The 13,159-nt window shown below is 41.3% G+C and overlaps 1 protein-coding gene and 1 pseudogene across 1 annotated transcript in view; one reads left to right on the forward strand and one right to left on the reverse strand.

Annotated features, from left to right (window-relative positions):
- Positions 1-13,159, forward strand: part of EXOC4 (exocyst complex component 4) — a 675,497-nt gene that overhangs the window by 22,786 nt on the left and 639,552 nt on the right. The window contains exons 2-3 of the mRNA XM_054564275.1: positions 2,207-2,396; positions 12,258-12,452. Coding sequence (XP_054420250.1) covers positions 2,207-2,396; positions 12,258-12,452 — 385 coding nt within the window. The remainder of the gene's footprint in view (positions 1-2,206; positions 2,397-12,257; positions 12,453-13,159) is intronic.
- Positions 2,552-11,359, reverse strand: LOC129062938 (actin-like protein 6A; annotated as a pseudogene).

The following is a 13,159-nucleotide window of genomic DNA, read 5'->3' on the forward strand; positions in this document are numbered from 1 at the left end:
GGGCCCGAAATTTTCCTTAATGGTGATGCTGCTACTCAGTGTAAACAGTGTGAAATGTTTGCTGTGCTTCCTTCTGCAAATGGCGGTGAGGAAATCATGCAACGCGTCGTAAAGATGGCAGACTGACCCAACGCAGCTTTGAATATTCGGTGGCTGTCTGTCGTTACAAGGGGACATAGTAGAGTTAATTATTGAGGAACTCTTCCCTTTGAGACAGGTGATTAATTGAAGGCATTTTCTGATTGTGCTTTACTTTAGATTAACAGGCTGGAAGGTTTCAGGTTTAAAGAGCAAAGTTATGTATCATAGAAACAACAGGAAGACATACTTAGCTACCCTGTACCCAGATATTGTAAGTAATATTGGTAGGCCTGTCTTTGAAACCAAATTCTCCCTAGGGTCTCCACTCTAATTTACTTTGTTGGTCCGACACTTGCATGGTATTCTCTACCTGGAAGTAAGCGTGGGGGGGTCTGGTGTGGGGTCATCGGTTGACAGGGGAGGACACAGTACCTGGCGTGGGGGAGGCCTTCCTTCAAGTCTCAGGGTTCCCAGTGTGTTGATTTCCTGGGTATACCCCACATTCCTTTGAGGCATTACCATTTTTCCTTTATTACATTCTCTCCCCACTTCCCAATTTCATGCTAGATCAGATCTTTGGCATCCGTAACACATTTACAAAATTCTTTTAGGAGGTTAGATTGAAGTCAGGGACTGGCCTCCTGAATCTCCCTCTAAATTGCAAAAGAAGTTTTATACAGTACGTGGCTCATGAATTAAGATCTTCGGTCTAAATGACAGTTTTGAGAAGTCTGTTGTACAGGATTTTGCTAGCAAATACCTAGGAGTGGACATGTGATTGATTCGCTGACAGACCATCTCTGAAAGCAGTTCTGATGATGGACTTATAATTGATTGCATCCATCATCCAGAGCCTAAAATACTCCCTCCCTAAATGAAAAAAGATAAATGAAATAAATTATGCTGAATGTATAAACTGACAAATCTGAGGGAATTTAATGAAACTCTAAATTACTACAGCCAACAGATAAGAGAAAAAGGTTTCTTTGTTACTGATTATAACACTAAATTAAAAAAAAATTACTCAAGAAAAATAATGTAAGAAACAGAGATCTGTGGCCAATGTATCAAACTAAGTTATTGAAAGGTTTTTAATAAGTGTATCTATCTCATTCCATGGTTATTGTTGATTCATATCAATCTTGTTAGTGCTGTTGGAAGAATAGTAAATGCAGGGACTGCCTTGAAGTATAGCTCATATTATTGATATTATTGCTATTGTAACACGTTTTAGAATTCATATGGCCTTATTTCCAGGCCACTGGAGGCTCTGTACCAAATTGAGGTCGTTTAAGGAGCTGTTTGGAAGGTGGCTCCTCAGTGTGTGAGTAATTTTATCAGTTAGTACAGTTTCAGCTGTAGGTAAAAGACAACCAACTGAAAGTGACTTAAACAATGGACATTTATCATCTCCCCTAACAAGGAGTCCTGAGGTAAGGCAGCTGCGGGGTTGGCTGCTTTGGTGGCCAAATGGCATCACAGCGGTAGCTTGGCATTTCTCTTAGCTTTCCCTTCCCTGGTTGTTAGACGGCTGAATTATTTGAGGAGCTCAGCTTTGTATACCAGTATTCAGTGTTGGGAAAAGGGGCCTGTTTCTAGGTAAGTAAGCTTTACCTAGAAGCCAGACTGGCAAGGGGAATGGGATTACCAGGATTCATTCAAACAAATCAAGACCTGCCCAGACTCGTGAAGTTCATGCTGCCCGTTACCCGATTGAAATTGGTATGCCAAAGGAAAGGGGAAGGGGAGGCTCCATGGAGAGGCACCCGGCAAACCCATTTAGATGGGGTATTGGGATTTACTGGGAAGGTGGTTTTATATTTTCTGTCAGTAAATTGTTTTCCTAGTGGGATGAATGGGCTAGCATATTGAATACCTGGTCTGCCTTTTCCTTTTTTTTTTTTCCACGACAGTTTACATTCAGTACTATTTTGTATTAGTTTCAGGTGTACATCATAGTGGGTAGGTAATCACGTACTTTCCAAGTGCCCCCCTGAAATCTCCAGTACCCACCTGTCACCATATGTAGTCATCGCAGCAGCATTCACTACATTTCCTGTGGTGTACTTTTTTTCCTTTTTGCTTTAAGTTGGACTCAGTTTGATATGTTCTCTGTCTTTATCAGGACTCTGTCTACCAGCGATGATGTTGAAGACAGAGAAAATGAGAAGGGTCGCCTGGAAGAGGCCTATGAGAAATGCGACCGTGACCTGGACGAATTGATTGTGCAGCACTACACAGAACTGACGACCGCTATTCGCACGTACCAGAGCATCACAGAGCGCATCACCAACTCCCGGAATAAGATAAAGCAGGTAAAGCCTCCTTTCCTCTGGCGATTCCAGCACCCTCCCGTTCGGCCGGGTGTTGCCGCTGGGAGAGAGGCGCTGTGCAGTGGCCGGGACCTCACTGTGCCGTGCCTGAGGGTGCTTCAGGAGCTAGGAGATGCCGACGCTGGCAAGCCTGAGGGTCACAGAGGGCGTCTGGGGTTGGCTTCTTTCTCCCCTGTCTTATCCTTGGCTCCTGTCATCACTTCGTACTGTGACATGACACAGGCGGTGGCCACAGCTTGAGGATGACGAAGAGGAATCCTAACCAAGGGGGAGAGCTGTTGTAAGAGTCTAGGGGCCCATTGCAGTGTGGCAGATGTATTTAATGTGCTCGTTCCACGCCTGTGTGTGTGTGTGTATTGCTGTAGCAGTTGAGACAATTTTTGTTTTCTGAAATTTTGTCTGAGTATGTCGCCTAACTTGAAGTTGGTTGTGATTTCTCTGCAGTCATTGGACATTCTTTGCAATTTTTGTGAAGAAAATCTAACTCATGAATCATTTAAACAAAAAATGAGATATTTATGGGTACTGAAATTCTTGATTATAATTCTTAGTAGTGACAAGCATGTATTAATTTTTATTTTATGATTGTCTCTTCCTGTTTTGGAGTTGTTTCCTTTCTCTTACTGTCATTGTTTGCCTCCCCTCGTTTTCTCTGCCCTTTCTTCCTTCCTCCACCCCCTTTCCGCCTCCTTCCTTTTGTGGTAGGTGCATGAGAAGCTGCTGGGGGCTCCTGGGCACCCTGTCTTTAGTCCCTAAAGGGTAAGAAGTGTTATATTTGGCCAAGGGAGAAACTGATACATAAACATTGTGTACTGCCACATTATAGTTGTGCGGTTCTTGGTTATGTATTTTGAGGGTCACTCTTTTAATACCTCTTAGTACTACTCATTGGTAAGTATTAATTTCTTCTACTTTTTGAGCATGATTTCTTGCCAGGCATGGTTGTCCCTTTTCCTAATTCAACAAATCTAGAATTTTAACTCTGGCCTCCCTGACTCTAAAGCCCTTGCTGCTGGTTTTCAGACATTTTTAAAGCAGTAACCTTCCCCACGCCCTTTTCATAAAATTAGGTATTTGGCAGAACCCCAGCCTACCGAACAGAGAAGGTGGTGGTGCTCTCTGATTGCCCGACAGGAGGGGTGAGGGGTCGGGAGCTCACGCTCGGTCCCCTCTTTCGCAGTTGGCGGCTGCCTCGGAGGCATCCCTGTCGGCTGAGGGCCCCTGGACCATGTGAAGTGCGTTGCCTGGTGCCATTTGACTGGCGCAGGGATTCCCTGTTCTCCACCTGCTCAATAACACCTGCTTGCCGTGTTCTCGCTGGTTTTCTTCCCTGTCTTCTAGACCTTATATTAGGATTTTATAAGCAGCCATGTAAATTACTCTTCTAAGACAACCGTTGATCTGTTTCAGCCTCTAAAATTACGGTTGCCAAATCAGTAAGCTTTTAACATTTTTTGAAGCAATGTGCTGACCTCTCTATATTTTAAAATTAACTGGGCATTTTCGAATAGAATGCTGTCATTCTTGGCCTTTACAAGTGGTGAGTTCATCCTATGGATTTATCTGTGAAACTGGGTAAAAGCATAGATCATTTGCTCTAGATTTAAAGTAAACTGTAGTCCGTTTTGACCCAACAGACTAAGCCCAAGAGGGGTCAGAAAATGAACGTATAGAGCTGCTGACCTTCTGGCTTCGTCTCCGGTAGTCACAGCGAGGGCGAAGGACCTTTTGGTATTTGTGCTTTCTGATTTGTTTTCCTGACTGCAGGGACCTTGTCCTAATCTCAAAGGGAGCACTGTTGCGGTTGCTGCCTTGACTCCCCATTGCTCTGAGCCGAGAGCATCTTGGTCCAGGGACTGCTTGCTCATATGGAAAAGGAACGGCTCCTCTTGGTCATTTCACATTTGTTTTAGTGGCCACAGGCTTTTTGCTGTCCTCATTTTCAAGTATGGTAAAGTTTTGAGCAAAAGGAAATGAAAAAAGAAAACTTTGTGTTTATATATATCAGTTTTCAAGAAAAAAGTCACATAATTCTGTGTTCTGAATTAGCTTCAATACTGGGAAGAGAAAGGGCTAAAGCTCTCTTCAAAAGAGCCTTTAAAAATTGATAAATGGGAGAAGAAAAATTAAAAGGAATTTATTTTCGTTGTATAATTTGACAATTTTGTACTTCGAAAGTCCATTTCTTACCACCTCAAAAACACTAATGTTTCCTTACCAATCTTTCCCTCTCATCTCTGATTTTTAATTGCACTTTGGGTTATATACAAAATATAGGTATGTATATTTTCAAAGTAGAAATGAGAATGATTCAGTGATCACTGGACTACCATTTTTTCAGAACCAAGTAAGATGTTGAGAATATGTACATGAGTAGAAATTTTTTCCCTGTTTTCTGCCAAAAGAATTTAATGAGGATTCGATAAACATTTGCTGAGTGCCAGCGACGTGCCTGGTTCTGTTTTAGATGCTGGGGCTGTAACAGTGGAAAACACTGGCTCTGTCCTCATGGAGCTTACATGCTAATGGCAGGAGACGGACGAAGAAACAGACATGACATTTAACAACATTGATCCAGTCTCTGTATTTATAGTGTCTGTTTTGTGCTGAGCGTTGCTCTAGGCTTTAGGGTGTAGAAGTGAATAAAACAAAAATTCCTGTCCTTGTGGAGTTTGCCTTCTAGTCAGGGGAGAAGACTATTTATTAATAATTAAGTAAAATATGGTATTGCAGATGTTAAGAAGTGATGTGCCAAAAAAGAAAGAAAAAAGAATGGCAAGGAAGGGAGAGTAGGGAGCTGCTGCTTTAAACAGGTTGGGGGGAGAAGGCTCCCCTGAGGTCGCATAGGAGCCAGCCCCTGAAGGAGGTGAGAATCAGGAAAGCGCTCAGGAGGAAGGAACAGCAGACACAAAGGTTTCCTGAAGCAGGAGCATGACTGGAATTTTGGGGATGCAGCGAGGGAGGGGTCCAGCGGGGCTGGAGAGAGAGGAGGGTCTGGAGGAGAAGTGGCGGGGTGGGCCGGGCCAGGCGGGGTCTTGGTCACCGCGAGGACGTTGATGTTAACTCGGAGTGTGTTGTGAAACCATTGTGAGGCTTTAAGTGTAGGAATGACATGATATGATTAATAGCTTAAAAAGGCCACTCTAGCTATTACACTGAGAATAAATTTTAGTGGGAACCAACATAGATGAAAATGTTCATATGCACACCTTGTTACCTTTAAAAGCTTGGGAACACAGAACTGTTTACAGTTCCCATTTTGATATTAGTTTCATGTATGGATTTTTGTTCTGTTGGTAGAATCTGTGTGCTGGAGGGTAATATGAGCTGACAGATTTGACTGACTGTCTTCCCAGATGGTCCAAATTTTTTTTTTTTTTTTTTTTTTTACCTCAGGTCCTTTTGGAATTTATTTTTCTAGATGAAAAAAATTGCAAATAAAATGCCATGTATGATTGATCAGGTCAAGTAATGTAGATACTAGGCAAAATACTTGGGCAGTCCTCTTACTGTTGAATATATTGTGAAAGGGGTCAAAATGAGATGTATAGCATTAGAAAACTTAAGCATCCATTGGTTCTGCCAGTACCTCATCTGGTGACAATTGTGGCAGCAACAGCAAAGCGGATGAATACAGTAGATTCAAGTGGAGGACTCCGACCGTATAGGTGATGCTTGCTGGTATTTGGGTGCTTCCTCCATGGGTCCTGGGTGGGTGAGATGATATTAGATTTCTTTAAAGATACTCAGTAGGCCATCTAATGCTTACCATAGGAGCAGGTAGGCTGATGGAGACATAGTGACATGTGCACAGATACTTTACATTTCACCCCAATTTTGGCTGCCTTACTGGTGCTAGATCAAGCTCTTAACTCATTTTTCTTGCCTGTAGTTGGAAAAAAGTATACAAAATTATTCAAGTGAAGTCGTTAGGACTTGATCATGCAACATTCATTCATTGACATTTAACTAAAATAATTTTGTGACTTTTATATGAAAGTATACCTTGAAAGGTAGAATTAGACTGAGGAATAACCTTAATTAATATTTTAAAAGTCACAGTAGAACAACATGGTTTTGGTAGGAAGTTATTTACAACCCTCATATTAGATGGAAGATCCTCGCTGCTTGTATGAGAAAGGGAAAGAAAGCCCAGAAATGGACGCAGTGAACAGTGGGCAATAATGAGATGCTGCAGTTGAAGACGGAGGCAGGAGCCTGCAGTGCGTTAGCGCGGCCCCTAGAACTTGGCGGTAATATTTCCATTAAGTTGAACAGCGTCTGTATTTGTGTGTTGTTTCCAGACTCTGCAGCTCAGAAATGTTGCCCTTGGAAAGGGTTGAGTGGAGCCTCTCAGAGAATTGAAGACCTTAGAGAGGTAGCTAAAAAATCTAAGAGAACAAAACCTTTGGAATAAGCTTGGGGGTTATTGGATAATTATCTATAGTTTATAAAGGGCTTTTAAAGAGAATAGTAAGCAGTGTTTCTGAAGTTCATTCTTAATGTGTACTTTCTATAATAAGATTCGGGGAAAAAATGGGTTGACACATCAGAAAAATACCTGTGAAAATACTATTTTTTTTTTTTTACTATAAAAAGAGAACATACCATATTTTGTGCTTTTAGAATAATTATATTAATTTTCATTCACCATCCCATATACATGGGGAGCTTTTGTCCAGCCTGTGGCCCCGGATGGCTGTGAATGGGGCCCTATACAAAGTTGTAAATTTATTTAAAACATGAGATTTTTTTTTTTTTTTTTTTTTTTTTTGGTGATTACGTGTCACAACGTATTTAATGTGTGTGGCCCAAGACAACGCTGCTTCTTCCAGTGTGGTCCAGAAATGCCAAAAGGTTGGACACGCCTGTTTGAGGGGATTTCTCGTTTACATTTTCAGTGAGGTGCGTGCACGTCTGTTGTAGTCATTGTAGATACTGTGCACACTCAGGGGCATTTCCCGCTTTGTTCCTGATCCACGTTCACTGCTTTTCTGATTTTAGGTCTTGAAAGTTAGGGCTTTCCACCACCCGCCCCGCGCCCGCGCCGTCCGCCCCTCTCGCAGGTGCCTCTGCGGCCCCCTGGCGGCTGCCCGCGCAGTGTTACCCCGAGGCCCCGCGCGCCTCCCGCCCTGTCTTTCCCCAGGCAGGCTTGCAGGCGTCGCCGTCACTCTGCCGGCTGCGTCGTCTCGTGTGTCTGTTCACCTCCTGGGCCCTGTTTTCCTCATTTTCTGTTTCTCTAATAGTCTCTAATTAGAATGACTTGCAGTTCTTGTATATTAAAACAGAAATGCTTGCTGTTGCTGAACAGGTGATGAGTAATGGTGAAATTACTTGAATTCTCAGGAAGCACAGGAAACGTGTGTTTGAGGAAGGATTTCTGTGCTTGGGTTTTGATGTCTTGATTCGAACAGCTTGGCTTTTCATGGATTTATTTAAGGGAGAAACAACGTAACATAATTTTTAAATTTTAATTGTCCTGATAAATAGATTGAAATTAAAATTGCCTATGCCACACTCATAAACGTAAAACAGGCATTTGATATAAATGTATAATTTGTTACCTTTCTCACGTTGAGATGTTGTTAGTCATTGATGGACATAGCCCAGTTCCTCCCCTTTCTGTTTAAAAAAAACCTTATTTACTGAGCTATATTTACATACCATATATATATTTTAAAGATTTTATTTACTTATTCTTTGAGAGCAAGGAAAGGAGGGAGGAAGGAGGAGAGAAACATCCATTTGGGAGGGAAACATCAATCGGCTCCCTCTCATGTGTGCCCTGGCCTGCAACCCAGGCATGTGTCCTGGCTGGGAATCCAACCAGCGATCTTTTGCTTTGTGGACATTGCTAACCAACTGAGCCACACCGATCAGGGCTAAAATGCAATATTTTTAGAGTTAAGCTCAATGAGCTTTGGCAAGTGTATGTACCCTTGAATGTGTTACGTCACCCTTTTCCCTGGTGCCTCTTTGCAGTCAGTACCCCGCCATCCCGTTCCAAGCAACTGCTGATCTGAAATGATCGCTATAAATTATTTTTGCCTTTCTGAAGTTCATAATAGTATGTATTCTTTTGCACCCAGCTTCTTTTGCTCAGCATAATGCTTTTGAGATTCTTTATATTTCTTTCCTTTTATTGCTGACTAGTATTATCCCTATTCCCCAACTTTTAAAATAACATTTCTTCATAACTGACTTTGTAATAAAAAAACCCTGAAGCCTCTGGGTGGTTTAGTATCAAGTTCTTACAGTTTCTTATGTTTGCAGCTTTGGTTAACTCACTTAGTTTAGGGAATAATTTTGGTGATGTTCATTTTCCACACAGCCTGATGCCATCTCTCCGCTCCCTGAGCGCGACCTTCCTTTTCTGTTCCCTTCATGTCGTACGCCAAAGAAGCGAGCTGACTACATTGTGTATATCCTAGTGTGAAATGCTGTAATGGTCTTTTTCCAATCAGAAAGGAGTTTGCCAAGATTTATTGACACTCTGTAAGTTTCTCTTGATCAAGAGCCTAGTTGGGGATTGTGTGACATAAACTTTACTTTTAACTGTTTCCATAGTAACGTTTACACACAGAGGAAAAAGCTGAGATTTATAGAACAAAGGTGATATAAGTAGAATATCAGAAATCAAATTCTAGATTTTAACTAAGATTTCAAATACAATGGCTTTAATAGCTAGAGTCCATAACTCAGAGACCAAGAACTCTGAGAGGATCTGGAAATGGCCGTAAAAATAAAATAAAATCACAAATGGATAGAACCCAGCACTGTTACCTCATCCTACCCTAGTCCTGATTCCAGCACTTCAGAGACACTGACTTTTACTCTTAGTTTTTTCCTTCAGATCTTTCTATTTCTGTTTCTAAGTACTGGTAATATGTTTATACTATATTTCTTGATTTTTCTATTTTAGACATTGCATATGAACTTCCAGCTATGGAAGATGAGGATATAGCCCTCCTCCTACTCTTTCCTCTATGCCTCCACCTCTTCTTTCTCACCCTCTCTATATAGTTGTAGCCTTGTTTTTGGTTCAGTAGCGCCTACACTGTTATACCTATATAAATACTTATATCTGGGCCACCCAGCATGCTATTTTTGCTTGTGTAATTTTTTTTTTCTTCGAGTCAGTGGTTGACTAATCCTGTTGCCTTTCATCTGCATTGGTTCACCCCTATCTCCTTTCCCTGGATCCTGGGTTTCTTCTATTTTTCTCTGGTATTGATGGAGCCCTTTCTTCAGTATCTTGGTGAGATATGGTGCATATAAGGTTTACTGTTTGAGAGCTTGCATGTCTAATATGCATTCTGATTCACAATCTTTTGTATGGATCCTCTTTTATTTCCCTCACCCCCCTTTGAAAGCTTTTGCAAGATTATCCCTTTATCCTTTGTGTTCTTACATATCAGAACCAGGTGCCCTGGCCTGGGTCTTGTTTTTACTTCATTGTCTTGAACACATGCTGTGCCTTTCCAATCTGAAAGTGCATTCTTTTGTTCTTTTATTATTTTATTGGTATTTTTCTCAACTTCATTTTTTTCCCCCTTCATTTTTCCTTTCCTGGAACTCCTGTTTGGCAAGTGTTAGACTTTTTAGGTCAATCTTCTCTTTTTCTTTATCTTCTTTTTACCTACATCTTTTTTTGTTTGTTTGTTTATTCAGGGTTCTCTTTTAATCTTTGTATTGGATCTTTTTTCTATCATGTTTTTAATTTTGAAGAGTTCTTCTTTATTCCCTGTTCTTTGATGTTATATCTTCCTATTTTTCCTAAGGATGTTATTATAATTTTTTAATAAACTGTTTCCTGCATAGTTTGTTTCCCTCATCCTCCCAGTACTTTTTTCTGTGTTTTGATTGCTGTCTTTCCATATTACAGGCTTTCCTTGGCTAACAGTTTTTCCTGGAATGGCTACTAATTTTTATTTAATTTTGCAAGGCTAAGGTAAAAAGCATAGGCAATAAGTTTCACTCATCAATAAAAAGCAGTTTACAGAGTTTGAAAGCATTTGACTGAAAGCAAAATATTTAGCGAAAACAGACATTGATGTAAAATTATAAAATGCTTATAATAAGAATAAGTACATTTCAAGGACAATGCAACCTAATTTTAATTTCTAGAGCCAGTTAAAGCCTTAAGTAATTGAAGTGGAAATTGAAAAATACAAAAATATATAAACATTCTACAAAAGATGGCCATTCTTTTCCTGAGTGTCCTGAAGCTATGAAACGTAAGGTGACGGGGAAACGGAGGCATGGGAACACTTCTCACGGGCACTTCCTTTTCTCCACACTGCTTTCCTCCTCCTTCATAGTCTTGGGGAAAGGTGCCTGGAGAAGCTAGAATGGAGCCACCAATCCACGAACTAAACCTCTGTCCCACTGTTGTATTATTTGCGATCGATATCAGTCCCATACTTGGGGGAGTTTTCTGAGAGAGGTCTTTATTCAGCCTGTCAGTAAAGCTCTGTACGCGTGCGTCTCCTCCTGCTACTGTATCACTGCCTAGAGACCTGGTCTGATACCAGTATCGAACATTCCAACACTTGCAGTGACAAAGTGACCGGCTCCCAGCATTGTATTTCCTGATAGTCCCTTTGCATTGGAAGGGTCGAATAATTCTTCAGGAATCTTTAACCGTTCTGCTCCAGAATCACAGTTGTAGCCATTGGGGAACTCATAATAAACAGTTGGCACCTGTGCGGCTACTTGTTCATCATGAGTTGGATCTGACACTTGAAGTGCTGAAGCTTGGAAATCCTGGATGACACAGGTATACATATAATTGTGCCAGGACCTTGTGACCTGCGGCAGTTTCTCTTTCCTTTTCCAGTTTGCTGGAGATCTTGGTGCACAGGTTCTTTTGATGCAATCATATATGGAGGAATTTGTTCTATATTCATTTCCTGGAAGAGCTCTCTGCATTGCATAGTACTAAAGTCTCCATACCTTGCTGAAGGACAGAGCCACCGTCCATGTCTTGCCAGCTTCCAAAGTTTTGTTGTTCTCTCCTATTTGCTATTCCCTCTTCTCTGTTTTCTGCTCTTGGTGGAATTGCAGAAAGGAGTACAGGTCATTGGGACCATCTTCAAAAGATTTTCAAAGGGATCTTTGATCCCCAAAAAATCTTTTTAAGAGATTACAAAATCTTCTTATTCAGTGTTTGTTTTTTTACATTGGACAGTTTCATAAAAGTATGATTCAGTTATTGTCCTAGAGTTGTAGGAAGAGATGAGATGCTTTCTCAAGAAACCCTTTAATATTAGTGTCTGTCTTCATATTTTTCCATGTTTCTTGGAAAAATTTTGCAGTTTGATTTGTAATTACCAGAAGTATAGCCTCTTTATGTGTAACATCACACCAAATATTGTAGAAGACAAAATTTCAGTTTTCAGAAACACTGTAGACTTTCGAGGCTGATGGCAGCGACCTGCACATTGAAGGTCTGGGTTACACAGACGTGTGCGTTTGCTAAAGCGCGTTGCATGGTACACTGGAGACGTTTCCACACATACATTTTACCTCAAACAAAAACCTAAACAAGGTATGTGCTTTATATCCTAAGGAAATTTTTTTCGAGGTGCACTCAAAGGTACATCAGGAGTAGATTTCTCCTTTTGCAGGAGAGAAAATACCCAGAGAGGGGGAGGTGTACCCAAATCAGTCGGGGTCCGAATCAGAATTAGAATTTTGCAAATGGACTGACCAAGGGGCATAAGTGAGTGTGCAAATGAGGAACCGTTACTTACAGTAGTACCAATGAAGGGCACTAACCAGAAATGGGTTTTGGCTAGCAAGACTTTGGACTGACCCAAGACTAAATCTGTTTAATTCTAGGTCAAAGAAAATCTGCTTTCGTGCAAGATGCTGTTGCACTGCAAACGGGATGAGCTTCGGAAATTGTGGATTGAAGGAATTGAACATAAGCATGTCCTGAACCTGCTGGATGAAATTGAGAATATCAAGCAAGTGCCTCAGAAGCTGGAACAGTGCATGGCCAGCAAGCACTATCTCAGTGCCACCGACATGCTGGTAAGGGAACAACAGCCTGAGCTAACGGCCGTTACTGCTAAGAGAATGTGGAGCTCCCTTTTGTTCTCTCTGAATTCCGTAATTCACGTAGCACATTACAAACTGCTCTCTTGGGACCCATCAGTCTTTGCAGGTGAAGCCTGGCTGGTTCTCTTCCTAATTCCAGTGTTTGAAATGGTAGGCGATGATTATTTATGTATTTCTGCCTTTGGAACAATGATAAGAAATATAATGGTAAGAAGTCAGCACTCTAATCATGTTGGAATAGTAATAGCTTCAGAGGAAGATGTTTAACGAATCCTCTTTTAAAGAATGTCATCTTCATGAAAGAGAACTTGAGGAGATTTATAAACTTGATGTTCCATGAATTCTGTGAAGGAACTTTTACATCAGGACTTTATTTTTTCCTCTACATTGATAAGAAAGAAAACAATTTTGGAAGTCATTTTGTCAAGCAAGAGTACTTCACAGCCTAGCTTTTAGTCTCTGTCTTAGCCCATTCTGCCACCTTTTGAGTTAGAAATGAAAATTCAGGGAAGGTGGCAACCAGTGGGTGCCTGTGGCTGAGCATCAGGGAAGGGAGGAAGTATTAAAATACCCGTCTTCTCAAACAGCTCTGAGTCTCTCAGGGCCTGTGGCCCTTCGGGAGGCCGCTCTGTCTGCCTCCCCGCGCCGCACAGACGCCCGACTCCTGCCTTGTTCAGGGT

This window comes from Pteronotus mesoamericanus, unplaced genomic scaffold (assembly GCF_021234165.1).
Source record: "Pteronotus mesoamericanus isolate MK-2021 breed Mesoamerican mustached bat unplaced genomic scaffold, CSHL_Meso_final scaffold_85, whole genome shotgun sequence".
Lineage (NCBI taxonomy): Eukaryota > Metazoa > Chordata > Mammalia > Chiroptera > Mormoopidae > Pteronotus > Pteronotus mesoamericanus.